The sequence below is a fragment of the Cryptotermes secundus genome, unplaced genomic scaffold (assembly GCF_002891405.2).
Source record: "Cryptotermes secundus unplaced genomic scaffold, Csec_1.0 scaffold481, whole genome shotgun sequence".
NCBI lineage: Eukaryota > Metazoa > Arthropoda > Insecta > Blattodea > Kalotermitidae > Cryptotermes > Cryptotermes secundus.
In genome coordinates this window covers 386792-411063 of record NW_019720570.1, presented here as the reverse complement: position 1 = coordinate 411063, position 24272 = coordinate 386792, and the positions used below count along the sequence as shown (strand labels likewise).

Sequence of the window (24272 nt, the reverse complement as noted above, 5' to 3'; positions counted from 1 at the left end):
TAAGTAGATCCACATAGCGAAATACTTACTGAGAAGCTGATAGTAGATCGGCTAATTGAATCGTACCAATTTCATTGGGTTAAACGTTTGATACCACGTCCCTAAATGACACCACACACCGTCCCAGTCCAGAATGAGACTAATACATCAATATCTTCACACTAGTTTGAGATCCGTATTAATATTTTCCTCCTTCTATGCTTAGATCTCCAACAGATTTTATTTTTTTACGGTTTATCAAGAAAAATTGTATCTAGCATACTTTGGAATTATCATCTCTCCCATACATGTACATGTCAAAGGGCCGGAACATGTCGACCTGTGTGACTGGGGGGAAAAATTGTTATATTTTTCATTAACCCATTTTTCTCCAGTCTCATTTTGCTTCCAACCTCTTTTGTCCTATGCTGGATAAAGCCTCACAGGTTTAAAAATACGTAAAAATATGTAGGGTTGTAATAAAGACGCAGTCGAAGGCAAAAAAAGAAAGGTAAATTTGTCCCTGTAACAGCCCGTGAAGGACAATAGGAGCGTGAGAGGTCGAGGCTCCCATGTTTTCTAGACAATCGGCTCACAGATGGCGGTAACGTTGTCAACCTTACGCGCCGGCCTCCCTTTAACCCCAGGAAGATTTCTGGTACTCAATTCTGTTAGAGGCTGTCAACCCCAGGGTATTATTCCGGCTGAAAAAATTAGAAAAATTTAAAAAATTCAATGACCTGACTGTGACTCGAACTCGCAAATTTCCGGTTTGCAGCATAGTGCCTCAACCAACTACCTTACCGCATGTACCTGTTGAAGGCAAAGATAAAATTTTCGTTGTGCTTAATGAATCGAGTACCAGCCCATGAAGACACACGAAGGAATAAAGAATATACAGCTCCACCATTCTTAACCTTGGCTCTCTCTCTCTCTCTATAGCTCTACTGCCCTTGTGAACATTCAGTTTCATAATTTATACACAATCGGTAGGACTCCTTGGACGGGGGATCAACCCTTCCTATTTCCGCTCCATACAAACATGAGAACACTGACACAGAATAAACGCACACAGACATCCATGCCTAAAATGAAATTCGAACCCACGATCGCAAAGTTCTAGATGGCGAAGACGGTTCAAACCTTAGACCGCGCGGCCAATGTGATGGGCATGACCTCGGCACTAGATGGAGGTAGTTAGTTAGTTATTGGAGAGGGTGGGTTTCCCCATGCACTGAGACCAGTATTGGTCCATTGTGCTTCCATCTATGATATTATACCAGTCTCTATACCCTACCGATATTGGTGCGTACCATCAGTCCCGACCGAGCCAGCGAGTTCGGCCTCTACTGGCTTGGCGGTATCTATAATGCTTCCCCCATTTATCAGAGGCGTTACAGATTACTGTTGGGCGGGAAATGTCCTTGAATTTAGCTCAGTGACCTCCTTTGGAAATATGAGGTTCTTTTACGTGCCGTAAAGCTACGACACGGGACCCACGGCTTATAGTCTCTCCCGGAGGACTTGTTCCCTGAAATTTTCCGCCCTTAAAAATTCCACGACCTCCGCCGGGTTTGAACCCGCGTACTACGAGTCATGAGGTGGGAACGTTACCTCTAGACTACGGAGGCCGCTTAGATGGACGTAACTGGTCATCCTCCCGGCAGAAAAGCCGTTGGTATCCATTGTATAGGAGACCGGGTGTGGTCCAGAACTGATCTGGACTGTGAGAAGAAAAGAAAAGTCTTTCCCCTGCCTTGAAATCCTCGGCAGTCCAGCTTCTCGCTATACCGACTGAGCTATACCGCCTTCCGACGTGCTTGAAGTCAAACACCGTTCACCAGAGATATTATTACGTCATCAAGCCTATGTGTGACTGGCATGGGAGCTGGGGATAAACCCGAAATCTAATTCAATTGTAATATAGACGTGAGGATGAAGCGTGCATTTCATTTGACAATGCGTTTGCCAGGATGGAGGCAGCTGTCCTGAGTGAAGGCCTGCTGCGGGATTCCAGCCCCGAATGTTTGCATGAGTTCAATAAAGCACGTACCTCCATAATTGCTCCACCTCTTCAGCTGTCTGCATGACAAATGTTGTAGGTCACGCGTACTGCGATAATGCTGTGAACAGTGCTTCGAATCTCTTCAGAGGCACAGTTTGCATTCTTTTAGGCCGCGCCATAGCTCAAGCGGTTAGTTCCTGGCTTCCCACCCGCGGCGGCCCGGGTTCGATTCCGGGTCTGGTCAAGTGGGATTTGTGGTGGATAAAGTGGCGCTGGGGCGGGTTTTCTCCGAGTACTTCGGTTTCCCCTGCCAATCTTCATTTAACCAAATTCTCCATCATCATAATCACCCGGGACAGGCTACAATAGGCCAATAGGCATGTTCCAAATTTATATAGAAATATTTACATTACCTGATATTTAAAACAGGGTTCTGAGGAGAATATTTGTACCGAAGGGAGATGAAGTGACAGATTGGAGAAAACTGCACAGTGAGGAGCTTAATAACTTGTACTCTTCTCCAAGTAGAATCAGAATGATCAAGTCAAGGGGGATGAGATTGGGCAGGGCATGTAGCACGAATGGGAGAGAGGAAGAATGCATATAGGATATTGGTGGGAAAGCCAGACGGAAAGAGACCACTAGGAAGACCAAGACGTAAGTGTGTGGTCAGTATTAAAATGAATCTTAGATAGGAAGGGATGGGATGGATTGGATTGATCTGGCTCAGGATAGGGACCAGTGGAGGGTTCTTGTGATCACAGTAATGAAGCTTTGGGGGTTCCATAACATGGGAAATTCTTGAGTGGCTGCACAATTCGCAGCTTTCAAGAAGGGCTCAGCCCCATGAGTGAGTAAGTGAACATTTTAGATGAATTTACGTATTTAAGTTTGTCTGTTTGGCTATAACGAGTGAAATTCTAAATTTCTGTGCAAACTCTGAATGCATGTAATAATTTGAATATTTGTCTTTATAATTAGCTAGTTCGAGAATTGTTCACAAATAATTCTATACTTCTCTCAGCAATAATGACATTAACGTCACAAAAAATAGACGCGTTTGTGTGCAGTTTCATTTATAAATATACACGAAAGTAGACTTATTTGATTCCGCGCTTTACAGCAGTCAATAATTGCCGTGTTTAGAACGTTCTACCTGCACTGTCTGTTTATTTAAACAATCGGACAACGTACCTAACAAACGTTGTTCAGGTTGAGCTTGTTAGATTTGTAATCTAATTCTGATTGCTTGTTAACAGTGTGTTTTTGTGACACTAGTGTTTCGCAATTATTTGTCAGAATGAAGCCGATTGCAAACATTACATTTGAGATAATTTCGGATGTTATATTAAAAAAATACATGTTATAATTATCACTCATAGATACTGTACAGGGGGCAGAAGGTAATAACCCCCAATATTGGGGAGGCGCCGAAGAAATAGAGGGTATATAGTCCTGGAAATTTCTATCCCCTGAAATTTGTTTTCTGTGCAAGTTACTGCCCGATGTTTTCCGAACAGAGATCAGTTCCGGCTTGGAATTCGAGAGGTGCTTGCTCCGAATTTTGGCCAGTTACGCCGAATATCCTGAGATTCTTCGCAGTCTTTTTTGGTCCTGCCAGTCGAATGCTGAGATATTACCTCAAATTGGGCCCCGAAACTTCCTTCCGGATGCTTTCGAGTTCTCACATATAGAATGAGCTTTTCGTTAAGTGAAGAGAAATCCACTTGTTAATCTCCGCACTAGCTTCATGCTCCAGCATCTTTACCCTTCCGAAGAGGCCTTTCGACGCCCGTTGTACAGGAGGCTAGTTGGGCCCAGCGCCAGTCCGGACACTGTTTAGAAGAGAAGAATCTATTGCTTCTGCCAACAATTGAACCCCAGATTCTTCGGTTGTGTAGCTCATAGCTCAGTAGCTATATGACTGAGCTATTCCGCATTAATTAAAGGTGTGTTTCACTACATGGGATCGTGGTTTCGAATCCCACTCAAGGCATGGACGTTTGTCTAACTTTGTTCTGTGTTTGTGTTGTCCTGTGTAGGCAGCGGCCTTGCGATGGGCTGATCCCCCGCCCAAGGAATCCTACCGGCTGTCTAATATTAAGAAACTGAAGTAAAACGAAGCATTTCGTGGATCCCCTGTACTCAAAGTGGGGATTGCTAGTTGTAGTTGATAGCTGAGTGTCGGCAGTCGAGATCAGCCCTGCAAAGAAGACTAAGAAGAGATGGCGCTATAGGTGAGTTGGCGATTGAGTTCAGTTGCGGGATATTCGCTGTACAGGAAGCACCTGAGTGCGGAAAGCTGAAGAATGACTATTAGAGGCCGTTACCAGGGAACAGCTGGTGAACACACAGCAGATTGGAAAAGATTTAGCGGTTGCTATGGTGATCTGTGAATTGTGGAGTTCAGCGATGACGTAATTGCTTGTACTTACGAGTCGTGTGTATAAAGGGTCAGTAAATCCATTGGCCAATCAACATCCGGCATGCAGTTACTCTAACACGTGACAGCAAGTTAATCCACCATAGTTTAGTACCCCGTGACTGTGAACATCCCTCTTCAAAAAAACATGGGCCCCAAAATACAAAATGACGATTTTATGGGAAACGGCTCATAACAATTTGATTACATTTATATATTGTGCGACGCAGTTTCCCTAAATGTAACATGCATAATTTTTATCTTTATGGAAGTAAAGGCACGCATTCTAGCAGCTGAAGCGCGAAATGTTCTGTCGAAACCGAGTTTACCAGTCACACGGATTTCGTTTTTGTTCGGAAACCAGCAACCAACGGAGTGGAGTGACTCCGAAGACTCGCAGAGCCATCAGAGAGTTAAATATGGTCGTGAGTCCCGTGTAACTGGGAATCAAGTATCACTGTACTATCGAGGGCTAGCAGCAATTTATCAGTCAGACATTCTGTCAACAACCAACAATGATGTACACAGAAACGATCAGTTTAATTTCTAATCTAATAGCAATCGGTTTATGACAAATGGCGTGCAATGTGTTTGCACCGATTTTTACATTGTTTTCTAGAAACCGTTTTGTTTCTGTCTATTACTGCCTTTGCAGTATTGGAAGACAAAATATTACACCCCTGAATCTGGACTGAAATAAAGATTTTTGCTTAAAATTTGTATTGTATCTTATGATATATTATAAATTGGATACTGTTGAGGGTTCCTATGCCAAATGTTCCTATTTAGAGGGTTCTTTGAATCAAGGACTTTTTTCCACATTAATTCTTGCCTGCGGGCTCTGTTCTAAATCTGCTTTACCCCTCCCCCCTTCGTGTTCGCTCCACGTCATCATTCTGTGCCCCACTTTACTCCCCCCGTGACTAGTGGTGTTGTGTACCATTGGAATTAGCGCTTGGTTTGACTCCCCACACAGCCTACAGTATGCACTGCCTGGTAGCGGATCGATTTGCCAATATTCCAACAGAACCTGCTCTAAACGGGCTTATCCTAGGCGGGGGGGCCATCCCGGCGTTTGTCCCCTACGTTTTTACATATACTTTTTATAAAATACCTTCTCTGCATTTTTATACCAACAGCCTATATTGTGTATAATATAATTCTGGATGTAGAAATGATCGTGCGTTGTTTTCATAATGTATCTATGTGTGACATGTATTTGTTCATTTCTGTGAGGCATTACAGATGCGTGGTTATGTATGTGTGGTTAAAGGCTTCCTCCCCGACTAGCCAGGTTGCCTTACGGTCTTGGAAATCGTCATCCAGTGGTAGTTTGTATTTTATGGTAGAACGACCCTCATTATGCTTCCACGAAATGAGAAGTGATGTGGATAATAAAAATTGGGCCCACACACAAAATTGTACGTGGGCCGGATTTTAACATATGATTGAGGGAGGTAATACCAGTACAGACTTTCGTGTTTATGTCACCCGTGACCTAAATATTGTAGCGTGTGGAGCCGTTGCTGTGCAATGACAGCAAGATGAATGGATATAGCAACGTTCCCGCGAAACAAACAACAGAACAACGCCCGTTGCTAGGCAGCAAATAATAATGATGCAACAATTGGACTACAACAATGGAAGAACTGTGTTTGCTGTGTGGTTCGTGCCGAGATTTTATAAGTAAGGGACAAGGTTAGAACTCGGTCATTTCTGTTCGGGAGTCTGTGAAGAGAGGACTTGAGCCGAAGGCAGAGGAATAACGAATGTTGGAAACCGTTACCAGGAAGCGTCAAGTAACAGACTGAAAACATTAGACTGTGCGCTGTAGTGAACTTCAATATGTTGAAATAGCTATAGTGTTATAATTATTTGTAGTTACGATCTGTAAGTGGTCAAGAAATCTATTCACCAATCCAAACCCCCGTATATAGTCACACACATACTAGGTGACAATATACAAGCGAACAACTGAAGTCACTACTGAGTAGTTATGTGATATGAATTTCGGTTATACTAGTATTGAGTCATCAGAATTGCGCCCCCCCCCCACTTACCCCAACTTTCCATGCTTAAGACAGCAAACTGAACTGGCTGCTCTCTTCTCGTCAATTACTCTTCGGTCCCGAAACGTCGGCGAAATTTCTACCGGATTACACGGTGTCGCGTGCCAGAAGAGAATATTATTACAGTTTTCGCTTTGTGTATATCTTCAAGAGGAATATTTTCTCTCAGTTCTCTCGGTTCGAATGCCGGCTGGGACAACGGCTGTACTGACTGAGGTTTCTTGTGATTTTCCTCATTCGTTCAAGACAAAGAACTCGATAGTATGTCTATTAGGCTATCACCGCTTCTTTCCAGTTCCTTTCCAGTTCATCAGTCATTCCTGAACCTAGCATTCCACCTAAGATACTATGCGGGCTATAAAGGAGAATCACCGGGGGGGTGGGGGTGGAAGGAGAACAGCCTATTGCAGAATTTTCGTCCTCTAAGGGATGAGAAGGCCGGTCACGGTAGCTGAGCGGTCTTAGGCATGCACTCTCTTCGCTCGCTCGAAGCCGGGATCGTGGGTTCGAATCCCACATAAGGCATGGATGTTTGCTATGTATATGTGTTTATTTCGTGTTTGTTTGTTCTGTGTACAGGCAGAGGCCTTGCGACGAGCTGATCACCCGCCCAAGGAGTCCTACCGTATGTCTTAAGATCTAGTAAAACCGAAGTGAAACGGAGAGTTTCATGGAGGTATGCCTAGGCCCAAATGAGGGCTGTAGCGCCAATAAAAAAAAAGGGATGAGAAGAAACTGGGGTTGTAACTGACCTAGCAGGTCATCTGCAAGTTCACAAATTTTTCACTGAAATATCCGCAGGTCATCATTCTATGGCTAAGACAAAAGGTAAATTTAAGCACCACACCATGAAGACGTATGGGGAGTAGAATACCAGTGTTTACCACGGCACTAGATGGAGGTAATTAGCCAGATTCACTCCTCGGTCGCTTTACCCTCGATTCTCATTGGATAGGAAACTGAGTGGGTTCTATTTCCGGTCTGGACGCTGTGGACTACAAAGAATAATCACGTACCCGTGCCGAGAATCGAAGCCTGGCCATCCAGCCTGTCGTCATTCCGACTTAGCAATGCAGGTACCTCGTTATTTGGACACTACCCGGAATTGGAACCAAAGGGCGGTATCAAGAAACTAAGGCGTTTTGTTAAATATAGAATTATTCTGGTGACGAAGTGTTTCAGTATAGCAGCGCTCTGTAACACGTTTAATGTTTCACATCAGATCTCAGAAGCAAGGCCTGCGTACTGTCCGTGCTCTTTGACTTGACCTCTGAAGTGCGCAAAATCAAAATTGAGAAATATGTCAATTAGTAAGGGCAAAAAAATTTCACCTCAAGTGGGGGAGGAAGAGAGAGAGAGAGAGAGTCCTGCATCATAACTAAGGTCCTAACTGGCCCATACCCACCCTGCAATCATTAACACAATTATTGGACTCGACTTCGTCTACTGCGCATTTTGTTGAGAACGGCCAAGTGAAGAAAGGCTGACTGTATGTAAGTAAAGCACGAGTAGGAATATCAAGCTGTAGGGATCACTGCGAACTTGTAACACCAGTTTACATCTGTATGATGCAATTTCGCACGTGTTTATGTAATAACTGGACGTTGTATTGCAGACAGAGCAGCTCACCCTACATTCTAAATGTAATTAAACTGAGGAAATCAGCTTTCCTAATATAAGGAAACCTACGTAATTATACATCCACCCTGCTCGTCTACCAGTGCCATCTCTTTATGCGATGCAAAAGATTAGATACACGGAAACAAAGGGATTTACTATGTTTGGTTTAATGACGCGTTTATGTAAGTCAGCGATTCCCAGCAGACACTCAGAAATTTATTTTTACTGATCAGAGATATTTTTACATATTGATTCTTAACAGAGTAGCCGTAATATTGCTTAGCAATAAATTCAGTAGAGTCTTCAAAAATTTTTGTTAGATTTTATTTGCAGTAGAATCCTGAATATTTTTATGTCTGCAAAAAACAACAGTAGGTAAATCCTGAAGAATATGTTTGCAAAAATATAACCGATTTTTATTTCTACTCGACACTGCTCGACACTACAAGTTCATGTTTGAATATTTCTTGTATTCGCATAATTGTTTTGGTAAAATGGGCAGCTGCCCAAAACCTCCTCATTTTAGGAGCCCCCTCACCTCTCTTCACGGTTTGAGCGTATGGAATGTTAAGTAATGTGCCTTGAAAAATAACTTTACATCATAGTAATTTTTAGATTCTGTTTTTAACATTTTCTTTTCACTTTTCTTAACATAAAGGGCACACGGTCGCATGGTTGGTTGAGGCACTATGCTACAAACCGGAAGATCGCGGGTTCTATTCCCCTACGAGGTAATTGGAATTTTCAGTTAACTAAATCCTTCAAGGCACTATAGCCTTGGGTCGAGTAAGCCTTTAACATAAATGAGTACCACCCTGAGGTAGAAAGAGGCCGGCCGGCGCGTTAGGCTTACCACCTCACCGCCATCTGTGAGCCGATTGTCTAGAAAATGTGGGAGTTTCCACGTCTCACAACCCTATGGGTCTCCACGGCCTGTTACAGGGATAGTTTACCTTTTTCCGTTAATATACAATACTTCTGTATTGGTATCAAATTATAGGATATTTTGCATGAAAGTTAGAAGAGGGTCTTTTGAAGTCAACGGTAAACTGAAAATATTAATAAAGGAATCATATTTATTACAGGTTTGGTCACACTCTGTTGGGCTCTATGCCAGCAGGAACAATTTACTAAATAATTGACTAAAGTTTCTAAATAATAACTAGACATCATATGTAGCATACACACAGAAACATTTTGTCTTTGGTATGGAGTAGTAGGAAGCTGGTTTATAGCTTGGCTAATTCTTCGACCCTGAAGGTGGAGGAGAAATATTTCTCAGAAATTTCAGCCAACTTTCAACGGACTACTTGGCGTTGTATACCAGAAGATTTCTTCGTAACCACCGCTACGAATACTTCAAATCTTCATTAACTTATTATTTTTTAAGGATAAAATGTTTCATATCTATGTTTGTTCCCTTACCAAGATCGGTAAAGTCGTCTACCTTTCCCATGTTTCGGAATTTATCGCAATTTACGGAAAAATATTATCACATGTATGGGTGCGTGTGTAAATATAGACGGGGTTTGGATTGGTGAATATATTTACTGACCACTCATACACACGACTCGGAACTACAAGCAGTTACAACGCCATTGCTAATCTCTACAATTCACAAATCACCACAGCACACGCTAAGTTTTTTTTCGAGCTAGTTGCGTCTTCACCAGCCGTTCTCAGGCAACGGCTTCTAGTGGTGGAGGTTCTTCAGTTTCACTCGCACAGGCTATATCATGATAACCTCCCATGTAGAACTCCCTAGTCGTTGCTTGGTAACGACACTTCGACAGTTGAGATTCTTCAGCTTCTGAGCTGACGCCGTTCCCCGCTGTCTAATGCACTAGGTCATCGACTTACGACCACAAAAAAATAAAAGACGATTAAAACGTAAAAGTTTTTTAAAATAAATTATAAAGACGATAAAAAGATTAGAAAGTTAAAAAATACTGTTAATAAATATATGACCGATATACGACCAGATCGACTTACGACCTGTCAGTCAGAACGGAAGTCGGTCGTAAGTCGATGACCAAGTGTACTCACAACTGAACTTTCCCAACTGACTCAACCCTTATATATAACATCTGAGCGCTGACCACACAGAAAACACCGTTCTTCTACTGTTGCCTGCGTGTATTTTGTGGGCCTTACTTAGCAAAAACAGCTGTTTAGAGAGTCGCCGCTTAGCAACGGGTCTATACGCCACAATATTTAGTAATTTTTTTAAGAACCCTGAACTCCGTGGCGTTATGGGTCTTTTTCAGTAATTTCCAGGGAAGCAACCCCTGTTCAATAAGTTGGATTTGATCACGGATTATCGCAGATGGGTTTCTAACGCATAAGTACATCGTAGTGAATTCAGCCGTATGTTGGGAAGCTTACAGAAGCTCGGGAATGGCAGCAGCTTGTAAAGTTTCACACAAGTTCGTCTGTTAGTACATAATGTTGGGTCATGCCGTCAGATGGGTCTGTAATCCGTTGATTCAAACCGTCCCGTGAGAGAGCGCTGATATCCCACGCTAGGGGTGACACGGTATAGCCCCGTATCGCTTTATAAGGTCACACTGCGATGTCAGCAATCCTGGTGTGATCCTGTCCGTCGTACAGGTTCTGCCTTCCCATGAAGAGAAGGCGAGGCAGTAATCTAGGCCGACCAGCATATGCTGTGCAAGGTGAATATATATCATCATGATTTTCTGGCCACTTTCCATTTTCCTTGCTGTACTGAAACTCAGTGCCTTCTTGAAAGGACATTAGTGTTGCCAGCACCCAGAAGTTTTACCCACGACCTGCCTCGCCTTATCATCGTTGTGAATAGTAGGAAGTTCCTATTCTTCACTTCATTCGTTGGTTAGATCAGCGGCCTCTTCTGACTTCCGAATAACCAGTCTTTTTCTTTGAAAGGTTTGATAGTTTTCGTGACTGTAAATTTATTTTTATTACTGGCTTGTGAGATGTGATGCTATGTAACCCGTAGATGTTTCGGTTGAGTATTTTGGTCCACGCTTCAGGATAGAGTATAACATTTTGTCCTCAAGATGCAACATATTCCTCCGAAACGTAAGTAACAGTCTACCCGACTACAGTCCACCAACGAAGAGAGGTTGAGGCAAGTTAAAGGTTGTCCTTAACAGTTTCTAAGTTCATTTAGGAACACTTCTTTGGCTGTGTCATAACCTCTGGAGGTTAGTAGGCCCGGGTGCTGTCCCAGGTCAGATCACGTGGGATCTTTGGTGGAAGAGGTGGCACTGGGACAGGTTTTCTGCGAGTACTTTTGTTTTATTTTGCCAATTCTCATTCCACACTCACCATCCTGGCCAAAGAGTGGCCGACGTACCAAGTGATCTCAGTCCCACCCCAACCCAAGGAATTAAATAATAAATAGCGACACGTTCGGCTTAGATGAACCAGCTACAGATGCAGGAGACGCCTGAAAGTCGTTGTTTGCTTGCCTGCTATATTCCTGCTGGGTCTCGCCAGCAGAGTGATTCGTATTTCCAAGTTCCACAGGACTCTCTGGTGGCTCTGGGAGCCTTCAGACGGCCAAAATCATAGCAATGCTACCTCACAAGTTCGTGCGTTCGTCATGTTAGTAATACCGACTGTAGGAAATTAAAGTTGCGGTATTCTCCAATGCCAAATTTAATGGAAATCCATTCTGCGGTTCTCCAGTTCAGACAAGCAGACAGTACCAACCCTAAAGAACACGGTATATAGCGTGTTCCTGTTGTGTTTCAGGGAAAGGCCGCTTGTACCCTGCCTACAGCCTTAGTGGCTCGGAGGGGGAGGCTGAGTCTCCCACACACCATTACCGATCTCTGAGACGCCAACATCCGCAACAACAGCAGCATCCGCTGGTTGCTACTAACAGTCCGTACCAGCAACATACGTACCAGCAGCCATATCAACACCAATACCAGCAACCTCAACAGCAGCAACTACAGCACCCTGCAGGACTTAGCGATACACCGACATCGGAGAATGCTTCGGACGCGACGTTAACGGACTCAGAATTGGCCCTCGCCAGAGACTCCACTCTTCTCGTCCATAACGGTAAGAATCTATACTTCTTTCATAATTTCTATGGAATGCATACGAGCACAATACGAGATAGCATTGTTCACTGTGCGCTGACTGTTAATGTCTGTTATGTCTTAAAGTGCTTCTGTTTTCTGTGGAAAGTAAACAACGTATATACAGCACGGCGATACTTCCCAGTCTCTAAGCAAAAAAAAAAAACTCCGTGGTTTTAGTCCGCAAGCGAATTATACCGACCGAGCGACCGCCGCTTGTCGGCGAAGTTAGTGCGAGTAGAGGGTATCGTGTGGTCAGCGCAACGAATCCCAACGGCCGTTAATTTCAGTCTCTAAGCCAAAAGATTATCGCCTATCATCAATACTCTGTTTGTATTCACCCCTAGGTACAATACAATGTCCCTTCTATACGTTTGTATTGCTCTGTTTCGTCGATGACTTTCCTGCCTTAAAGTTGGATATAAATTGTTTTTCTTTCTGGGACTTTAGTAGCACCCTGAGAAGGTACACGGCGTCTCATCTCAGGGGACCGTAATCTTAAAATGCTTTTAGTTCTCCACATATCAACTTCTTAGATAGGATCAGGATCGTTTCCGTCGTTCTTGACGGCCCCACTACAGGAAAAGCTGCTTATGATTATCTGTGAATTCATCTCCTGTCGGTTCTCCAGATCTTCGGCCATATCTACCCTTCCGCGAGAGGGACACTTTTTTTTTTTTTGCGATAATCGTGGTGTTTGAAAAGATGATATCAGGATTGTAGTCACCGGTGACAGGCCACTTAAGGTAGCCTTCATGATTGCTGTTAGCTTTCCCTTTCATCGGCTTTATCCCCCTTATAGAAGCACTGAAGAAATCTTAGACCAACTTGACCAGGAGTGCAGTGGTATGAGGGAGAGTCAGTATGTCATAAATGGGTATAAACGTAAAACATGTGATATTGAAACCTGGAAATAAACATTTATTTCTCGACATATCCTCCACCAGCATTGATACACTTGTACTATTGTTTTAACAGCGCGTCGAAACCCACAGTATAAAAGTTTTTTGACTGTTGTCTCAGCCACTTCCGTTCCTAGTTGGGCATCATCTGCGGCGCTCGAATGACATTGAGAATTTTTCTTTACCCAGTTTTGAACCGCTTTAAGCAACAAAGACTTCCCACCGTAATTGGGAAATATTTCTTTAGGAATATCCTTTGCGTTGATTACTTCTGCTCATAAATAGAAAATAATAACACGTGACGCTGCTCTTTGGTAGTATACTCCTCAAGCAAGGTAGCCATTTTGACTACTGAAATAGCATCTGAACATGCGTATGCGCGTCTGCTACTTAGATTGTCATGAAGCTGGATTGTGCTGCTACCTAGTGATACAAATAGAAAACTTATTGCTTTCATTACAGCTGTTTTAATTCCATTTATGATCTATTTACTGACTCGCCCTTCTACATGACTTCTTGCCACTGTGGTATTCTTTGTGCAGTGACGTAGATTATTACCTTGACGTCAGAAAATCAGTAGACACTTCGAGTTTTGGTCTTGTGTGTTAATTTTGGTGGCAGTGGGCGACCGACTTTTTGGATCAGGAATGGGTTTGGTTGGCCAATTACAAGGAAGAAGTGCATGAGGTCCAAGAGTAGGGGTATAGTAAGGAGCTTAGCCTGGCCCAATGGGAACAAATGGATAGAAATTGCCTTATAAGAGTCACTGAATTTTATCCTCAGAGATGAAAAATGGCAGTGAGAAAGAAGGGATATTTTCAGGGATCTGTTTTGAACATAAAACGGCAAACGAAATCTCCAAATAGGGGAACTCGTTGAATGCACAGGGACTTTTCTTCCGTAAGGTTGCCTGCTCAGATCTTAAGACAACATGGGCCTACACTCGCTGTCGATCGCGTGTGAAATCCTCTCATAATTCTTGACCTGAAGGGTCTTTCTACAACCAAGGATAGACAGTGGCATTCTATGGTTTCAGAGACGATTTACAAGTTTGGCAGGAAATACTGCTTCCATCTTCTGGTTAGAAGTTTTTTAAGTTTTCGAAACGCTTGAACCCAAATGATCACACAGCGTAGTCCCGTAAGATTACCGCGCCATTTCATGCGCCATTTTACGACACTGTTTGTGTCTAGCTTGGTAGAATAATTAATTAGAAATCTTTTGAACCGAAGCGATCATGGCTTAATAGAAGTACTACCCTACAATTTGCATGGAGGGACTGAGGTAACCCACAAAAAGCCCCAGTCAGGATGAACACATGTCCTGACTGAGATTCGAAGCCAACATCTCACGAATACAAATCTAGAGTCATACTGCCACATAAATTTCCCCTTTAATAATTATATGTGGAAAGTCATAATTAGTTATATATAAGAGTATAAGATAGGGTCTAAGCGTCCTTTACTAATTTCCTCAAATATTAAAATAAATGTCTCACACGGGCTAGCGGTTTTAAGCGAGATATCTCTCGCGAAACGCGGAATGGTTTTAAGTACAGTGAAGTCTGGTCTTGTAAATGTAAAGCATTATGGGAAGCAGACCGGAATTCATGTAATTTTAAATTGGTCTCAGTTGAATTTTGTGAGCTGAACCCTTCTGAAGCTCTGATTTTCTCTTGCTTTAAAAGTACGCGCTTCACACAAGAAGTGTCGAGTTTGAAATTTCTTTTGACACAAAACAAACCCGACATCATACGAATATGCCTAACACGTGTTTGACCGAAGCCTGGAAATGACAGTTTGTGCTGAACACGACACAGGGCTTGACGAAAGAGAGTAACTTCAAACAATATATTCCCCTTTTCTGAATCTAGCAGTTGCTCAGCTGGTCAAGAAATTCCCCACGTAGTAAGGAAATCTGGTATCCATTGCCGTGTTCACAAAATCAAATCTCTTGTCCATATCCAAGGCGACATTAAGCCAATCCACAGATGTGCTGACTCAAAATTTCTTCAAGATTTATCTTAATCAGGCCGAAAGATAATTCGGTCATAGGTTTACAGCTTATTGTAACCTGAAAACGAGACGTTCAAAGTTAAATCGTGTTTCATTCATACAACACGTGTAAGTCATCACGTGGGGCCTCTATCGGCGTCCACATGAACTCTTTGCAACTGATTTGGAGAGGAGATTATATACTTTTATGTACACGCAGAAGGGCTTGATCCATATTTGCCCAGGTCTTCGCTTCATTCCTTTCTCCGTTTAGGGACGTATATATGTTTTTTTTTCGTATATTTGCACCACTTCCCCAACACACGGCGAAATCTGTCTTGATTTGATTACCATAAAAGTATTTGGGGATGGATACCAATTTTGAAGTGCAGTATGTATTTTATTCTAGTCTCCTTATACATAGGTGGCCGGGAGCTGTTTCCTCAGTAGTAAAGTTATCGGAGCGTGAAGCTGACCACTCACTGCCAGCTTGTACAGGGGTCAAGAAAATGTGGATATATGCATCCACTCCCCCATACGCCTTCAGGCTTAATTAAGCACAGAGTAAACTTTGCCTTTACCTCCTTATACATAAGTTTCAATTAACTGATTACTCGTATAACGCCGTGAGGTCTGTTGAATGTCTACTGACGTTAAGGAGGAATATGGTGCCTCCATCTTCAGGGTCGAAGAATAAGCCAAATAAGAAATCAGCTTGAAGCAGGTAACAATCAGAGGCAGATGGAGGCGATATCTTCCTCCGAAACGTCCGTTGACTTTCAATGGAGCAAATGGCGTTATATCCAAGATAATATATTACTTACATACTTACTTACTTACTCACTCACTCATGGAGCCGAGCCCTTCTGGAGGAGCCGCCAATTCTGCAGCCTTTCAAGAATTTCCCAGCATTTTATGGAACCTGAAGGTTCATCACCGTGTTCACAAGAGCCCTCCACTGGTCCCTATCCTGGGCCAGATCTATCCAATCCATACTATCCCATCCTATCTCTCTAAGATCCATTCTAATATTGTCCACCCACCTACGCCTTGGTCTTCGCTGTGGTCTCCTTCCTTCTGGCTGTCCCACCAATATCCTATATATAGATAATATATAACTCTTCAAATATTTTTAGTGTTCAACTGTCATGAACGCGTACGCTTTTGCCAGTCTATTTCTGCCGTAAGACAGTAATGTTCAGCGGGGGGGAAAAAATTAATCGAATTTAATATCCTTTATCATGAAAGTCCTGCGTTCTTCTGTACATTTAGGTTTAAGTTGAACAGTCTGGCACCATGCAACCCCCATCCACCTGATCCTATCATCCCCTTGTATCGCCAGTCCAGATAGCTACTCTATGTTGAAACTCAGCAGCATCCAGCACCGCAAACGCTGGAATGAGCTAGTTCCATCTCTCCAAGGTAAAATGTAAGTGTAAGCGGATTACAATAAGCCCCGGAGGGTCGATTCGCCAGTGACGTCGACATATATATATATATATATATATATAGGAAGATCAAATATTTTCTTCTTTTTTGCGTGGGAGACGATTTGACCTCCCTTGTTGACATCAAGACTCGATACATCCTGTCCAATACTTCCCTCACTGCAGACTTATTTATGTATCTCATACCGCTCTCTTGTCATTCCCCTACACGTCCTCCTGACGCACAACTGTGAACATGTTTCCAACGACCTAACCTAACATCCTTCCCAATTTTATGACGTAGAAACTTACATGTTTTCTTTTATTTTCTGCTGCTATCCTATACTTCATATGAAGAATTATTAGTATACAGAGTGTCCCACGAACCCTATAGTATAGCATGAGTGTGGATGGGTGGCAGATTTCACGAAGCTGCCAGTGTCCCTCCAGCTTTGGTTTTGTGCGTGGGGCCAGAAACTCCTCACCTTAAAAAAAAACAACTGATTATGAAATGTTAAGAGGAAATTCGGATTTGGACGGAGCCATCGAAGTAAAGAAGATGGATATGACATTGCCACCTAGAGGCTTGTAGCACTCGAGGAATACGTGCAGGGTTTTGAAGGGGACTCCAGAAGGAAAGACGTCAAAACGTAGGTGGTAGTACGTGTATAGTATTGTCACTTGTCTGAGTGACACTCGACGGAGTTTTGGATTGGAGACTGGATTTATTGACAACTTTAACACACTGTTCTTAATTGCACTTAATTATAGTGCCAGTGATTATTTTCTCTTTGTCAAATCACGCTCTCTTTTCCAGCCCGCAGTGTCTTCAATAGTCGTTTCCTGGTAACGGCTTCTAAAATGTTTCCGTGCTCAAGTCCACTCTGAAAGACTCCCTCCTTCCAACTGCGATATCTTGCTCCAACTACGAGTAAGCCTTCTCTTCACAGACTAATCGAGTAAGCTCTAACCTTGTCCCTTTCTTATAACATCTCAGAAATACCACGTAGGAAAAAAGTTCCTCTGTTGCATGCATATTCATTGCCGCGGGAAAGTGTTTACCTAGCCGTTCCCCAGCAGCGGCCATCTATTATTATGGATCTTCTGCCTAGCAACGGATTTCGTTCCGTTGTCTGTTTCGCTACCTTTGCTTAGAAACTAATGTTGTTTTAGAGCCGTTCGCTTGCAACGGCTGTTTTGAGGCTCCGCCTTTCTTGTTTTGAACAAACGTGCCACAATATTAAAACGGATATTAGAGGAATAGGATTGAGTGGTATGGACTGGATTCATCTGGCTGAGGATGGGGACCAGTTGCGGGCTCTTGTGAATATGATGATGAAACCTCGGGTTCCTTAAAATGTTGAGAAATTCTTAAGTAGCTGAGCGACTGGCGGCTTCTCAAGAAGAGCTCAGGTTTATAGAGTCAGTAAGTCAGTCAGTCAGTCAGTCAGCTTGACGAAAAAAAGTGGTCGTGGCCTGATAGAAGCCTGGAGGGAGAAAGGAAAAAGCGAGAAATAGTCTCGGCCAGGATAACTGGTGTTCCGGCAGGGGTTCGAAGCCGTACCTCCCGAATGCAAGTCCAGGACGTCACCGCTACTGTAAGTCATTCGATTATAGCGTCATTATGTACGTGTACAATAAGTTTATTTGTTAGGATAGTATTGATTTTCCGTTAAAGAATTTTTGTTTAAAATAAGTTGTGTTTTAAATTGGAGAGAAATGACCTGAATTAGACCGTGTTCAAGTTTAGTAGCTTAACGGTCCTGAGATAATTAAATTTAAGTCGATATAAGAAGTTGGCGCCCCAAGTTTTGTCGTTATTTCTAGAGAGAGCCAGCTATCTGTCAGTACAGGGAGCTGCTGTTAACAGTTATTAAGTCGGCAGTTTCGATGGGAAAAAGTTCCTTTAAAGTTTCTGTATACTAATGCATTTTTAATATCACTCGGAGTTGTTGTTTCTCCCTCGTCCCTCTTTCGCGAACTTTTCTTGTTTTTACTTTATTACTTAATCACGAAGTAAACTGAAGAGCTTATTGTCCCACGTTAACTCAGTAACATTCAAAAGCACGTTTTCCCTTGGGGTGAAGTAGCTGGGGCGTGAAGCTAACCACTTAACTCCTCTCTCCCATAAGTCTTCACTGCGTGGTACTTAATTCAGCTCAGTTAAAACCTTTATTATTATTATTATTATTATTATTATTATTATTATTATTATTATTGTTGTTGTTGGGGGTGCGCGGTAGCGTAGTTGGTTGTGGTACTATGCTACAAGCCCGAAGATCGCTTTTAGAATCCCGATGAGGTGGATTTTTTTTTCAGTTGACATAATAAGAGTACTACCAGCCGCACTATGGCCCTGGGGTCGACTCAGCCTCTAACAGAAGTGAATACCAGGAATCTTACTGGGGTTAAAGGGCGGCCGGCGCGTAAGGCTGAAAACCTCACCACCATCTCTGAGCCGATTGTCTAGAAAATGTGGGAACCTCGACGTCTCACAACCCTATGGGCCTTCACGGCCTGTTACAGGGGTAACCTTATCGTTATATTATTATTATTATTATTATCATTATTATTATTATTGCTCTGCAGCCTGTAGTTTGGTCTTGGCTGCTTTTTCAGTTTCTTAATCCTATACACAATGAGTAGAACTCCTTAGGCCGGAGATCTGCCCGTCGCAACTCAGCTACCTGCACAGATAATAATTACACATAAACATCGATGCCTCGGGCGGGATTCGAACCCACGGCTCCAGTCTTCGAGCGGGCGAAGACAGTTCACGCTTTAGGGTGCGCGGCCACTGTGATCGGCTCAGGTAAACCTTGGGTTGTGTAATTGAACGAGTCACGTTCAGACAAAATTTCTGTGGATGGAAATGGAGATTAACCTGTTCTGTTTATTTCCAGAGTTAGCAATACCCGTTGACCATGTAAACCATAGAGGATTCTTCATGTGTAACTGTTGTAACAGTAGAAACACTGAATTTTGCTCAGATGCTGTATTTGTGTGATTCTCGTAACAAACAGCGATATTTTAAATAAACGGCAACCGGCATAACGATGAGCAACGGGCTGGACGACCGGGGTTTGATTCAGGGCAAGGACAACAGATTTTTCTCTTCCCCATAGCGTCCAGATAGCTCTGGAGCCCACCCATCCTCCTATCCAATGGGTATGGGGAGGGGCCCTTCCCCCAGGGGTAAGGCGGCCGGGCCATTCACTTGCATCTAGTGTCCAGGTCAGGAATAGTGGAGCTATACCTCTACTTCCACTTACGTTCCCATGGCGTCGTGCTTAATTAATTAAACACAAGAACAACTTTACATTTTCCTTTTGTTTCCCATAAATAGAAGGAAAGATAGATTGGCGGATAGAAGTGACCAGAAGACGAGGAAGAAGACGTAAGAAGATGCTGGATGACCTTGGGGACAGAAGAGGATATTTTTATTTGAAGGAGAAAGCTCTAGATCGCATCAAGTGGAGGAACTGTTTTGGAAGAGACTGTGGACCTGTCGTCTGACAGATTACTGATGAATGAATCATTAGCCGGGTTATCTATTTGTTGGAAGCGCATTGTCCTTTCTGGAAGGTGGCAGCAGAAACGTTAAATATTTAGAAGGGTTTCAAACATAGTGTTATTAGTTCTACAGTTCCCTGTTAACCACAACAGAGTTAAATTTGTTAAGAAGTTGCAGTTACTACCTTATGAATGTCTTGAAATCTTACGAGTACCTACTTAATCCGTTCTCTTACACCTTTATGGTGTCGAAGTTGCTTTTCTTTTTAATTTTAATCATTTTACGGTTGGTGGGCCTCCTTGGATGTATGATCAGCTCGTCGCAAGGTCTCTTATCTAAACACAGGACAACAGAAACACAGAATAAACACGTACACATATAAACATCCACGCCGTGTGGTATTCGAACCAACGATCCCGACTTCTGAGTGACCGAAGACAGTTCATGCTACTCTGACCGGCTGTCTTGAAAGTGCTGAGTTTAAAATAGAATTTCAACAGGGGTCACACTTTACTAAGACGAGAGAGGGGATAAACAGGCCCAAGAAACTTACCTTCTCGCATGTTTGAAATCATGTTTTACGTCCACAGACTTCATACTGGTAATTCTCTCATGCCTGTGGTTCCGAATGGGTGTGAAACTTGGTCTTTGATATTAAGGGAGGAACATAGACTGTGAGGGTTTCTGAGAACAGGGTGTTGAGGAGAATATTTGGACCGAAGAGGGATGAAGTGACAGGAGGTTGGAGAAAACTGCATAATTAGGAGCTTCATAACTTGTACTCTTCTCGAAATATAATTAGAATGATGAAGTCGAGGAGGATGAGGTGGACAGGGCATGTAGCTCGAATGGGGGAGAAGAGAAATGCATATAGGATATTGGTTGGAAAGCCAGAAGGAAGGAGACTACTGGGAAGACCAAGGTGTAGGTGGGTGAACGATATTAAAATGGATCTTAGAGAGATAGGATGGGATGGTATGGATTGGAATGATGTGGCTCAAGATATAGACAAGTAGATGGCTCTTGTGAACACGGTAATGAGCCTTCGGGTTCCATAAACTGCTGGGAAATTCTTGAGTAGCTGCAGATTTGGCTTCTCCTCAAGAAGGGCTCAGTTCCATGAGTAATTGATAAATAAGTAAGCAAGCAAGCAAGCAAGCAATTCTCTCATGTAAAGAGGATAGGCTAAAATAAAATTTCGGTATATTTGGCAGAAAAGAATAGACATATGGAAAAGAAACCTGACATTTCGGAGGAATATATGACCTCCATTTTCAGTTAAGAATATTAAGCACAAACAAAAAACTAAAAAGAAGGAAACGGTAAATTGATCGTAGTGAGTGTGGGACATCGGGCCTGATATTAGGCCAGACAAGGCCTTCAAATAAACTGTGAGAGACCGGATAGGAGGTTCAGCATGAGGGTCACTAGGAGCGAAGTTAACTGTACCTCGATTTAGCCTTTAAATAGGCCGTTTGTAGAACTCGAGAGGAAACGTGCGCATATATGGGGAATAGATAGCGATCATTTATCTTGTTTTAGTTTTCAAACCCTAAGATGGAGGCGATATATCTGTTCGAAACACTGTGTACTACCTAAACCACACGGCGTTACAAACAAGAATAAGTTATTCTTCACAGTCACAGACGTGAGATCCTCAGATCCAGCAAAGAAACATATTTCATTACATAAAAATTAATATATATTTAATTTAGTAATGGGAGTCTTTATTTCTCGATAGGTACCTCATATATTTAGTTGTATTTGTTGGGTCTGATGTACTTTGTAAATTCACACTATTGCGTAATGCAGTATTGTCCGTAATTAACAGGTACTATGCTAGTAATGCATATGTATATATGTAGAGGAATATAATGAGATTATTAATTTATTGCGATAACCGATACAATCCCATTATATTACGGATCGCGTCTCCCATGACCCCCACGGAAATGTAAGTCACCTCTGCTCTTTTAAAATTATTCTTATGTAAAGGTTTTATTGCACATTGTCCATTGGCCGAACGAGGATCGAACCCGTTCCTTCCTGAGGCCTACACGTCACGTAAAACGTAAAGTTTTCCCTGGACTTACTTAATGAAGTATTACACCATGAAGACGTAGGGGAGGAGCGGAGGTATAGCTCCACCATTCTCGATCTCGGCACTGGGTGGAGGTGAGTGGTCAGCTTCACGACTCTGCCACTTTACCCCCACTGTTAGGGCTCCGGTACCCATTGGATAGGAGGCTGAGCGGGCCCCAGGACTGGTCTGGGGAAGAGAAAAATATATGGCTTTTGACGAGAATCGAACCTCGCCTCTCCAGCCCGTAGCCAGTCGCTGTACCGAGTGACCACCGTTCGTAACCTGGGGAAAAAATGGAAAGGGTGTGGAGGGAAGTGGTCGTCGCCTAACTTGGGACTTCCCCTGAATTTACCTGCAAGGACTGAAGGAACCCGCAGAAGCACTCAATTGGGAATGCTTTTCGTTTTACCGAGATTTTCACCCAGAATCTTCGGCCGTGCAATAGCTCAGGCGGTTAGTCGCCGCCTTCCCACCGCGACGGCCCGAGTTCGATCACAGGTCAGGTCATGTGGGATCTGTGGTGGACAAAGTGGCACTGGGGCAGATTTTCTCCCAGTACTTCGGTTTCTCCTGACAATTCTCATTCCACCGACTGCTCCACACTCAACATTATCTATCATTTAGGGCTGGTACAATAGGCCAAACAGTGGTTGATGTACTCAGTTTCACCCCACCCCAAAAACCAAAAAAAAAAAAAACAAAACAAAATCTTCCTGCTACGAGACAGAAGTGCCACCCACTTGACCGCGAAATTCCATTTCATACAAACATCTTCAGTCGATAGGTTGCAATGAAATCAATATAATGCAAGTGACTTAACCACAGATCTTGAAGCGCACAAGTATAGCTTAGGTGACTTTTATGGGTGATCAGCTAATTATTCGGACACCTGGGGCGAGAGAGAGAAAGAGAGAGAGAGAGAAATGTCGTTAAATTTCCTTCACGCTTGCATCGTCTTGCATCGTTGTCATCCCTGAGGGACACGTTGCTGCCGTGGGCGTGTTTCGTCACGCGAAGGTCCCCCAACCCCCTACAAATGAAATCCCTGAAACACGTTTAATGTGTAAGGAATTAACTTTACACCTTAAGTCTCCACCTATGTGCAAGACTACCGGCAACGGCTATTGATAAAGAGTGCAATTAGTTATTAATGTTCCAGTGTTGCGATATTCGCATCGCTAAAACACAACGATAATTTTGTATTGCACTTTTGGGTTTATGGCGTCTTATAGCCTTGTATTTTATGTCTAAATCATCTTTGGAAGTTCATCATTTGAAAATAATGATGTAATCATTACGCCACTTAGATTGTTTTCAATGTACGGTTGGGACGTGAGATGTACAAGGCATATAGCACGCATGGGAGAGAAGAGAAATGTATGTAGTATGTTCATAGGAAAGCCAGAAGGAAAGAGACCACTGGGAAGGTTTATGCATAGGTGGGAAGGTAATATTAAATTGGTCTCAGAGAAATGGGATGGTATGGACTGGATTCATCTGGCTCAGAATAGGAGCCAGTGGAGGGCTGTTCTGAACACGGTAATGAACCTTCTGGTTCCATAAATCTAAGGAAATACTTGAGTAGCGACTGGCAGCTTTTCAAGGACTCAGCCCCATGGATTTATTTATGACAGGAATCAAAATTATCATACAGGACGTTTGTTAAGGCTGGTATACGAGGTGCAACATATTATCAAAGAAGTTTTAGATAAAGAATGGATATAGATGTTTCGGAAGAACCTGCTGTCCTCATCTTGGGAGTAGGCATACATGTAATCTGATGATGGAGGAATGGAGCCCGCTCGAAACGTGTTAATTTATATGTGTGAATCATTATGGCGCCATTCAACCGTACCGATATATCATAGTGTCTTGAAATTTGCGGTGTGTCCAGATGAATCAACACAACACAACCTCTGTCTTTATGCCATAGGGTCTGGATCTTACTCTGGCGCTTGGCTAGTTGCATGTAAAGAAATTTATATTGTCACGATTTAAGTGGCTGTAGAAGGGATTTGGTTTGATGACCGGGTTTATACATCTCTTTCAATACAGCACGCGAGAGAGAGAAACTGTTCACACACACACACACACACACACACACACGTGTTCAGTCACGTCTTCACTGCCGTTTTGGTAGTGGTTCCCAACGGAAGACGTTCCCCTTCCTGTGGGTTTCCG

At 42.9% G+C, this 24272-nt stretch overlaps 1 protein-coding gene across 1 annotated transcript in view; it reads left to right on the top strand.

Annotated features, from left to right (window-relative positions):
* The window catches only part of LOC111869204 (teneurin-m-like), a gene marked incomplete in the record, with an annotated part of 529713 nt that overhangs the window by 142310 nt on the left and 363131 nt on the right, over positions 1–24272 (top strand). Inside the window, 1 exon segment of the mRNA XM_033753368.1 lies at positions 11837–12151. Coding sequence (XP_033609259.1) covers positions 11837–12151 — 315 coding nt within the window.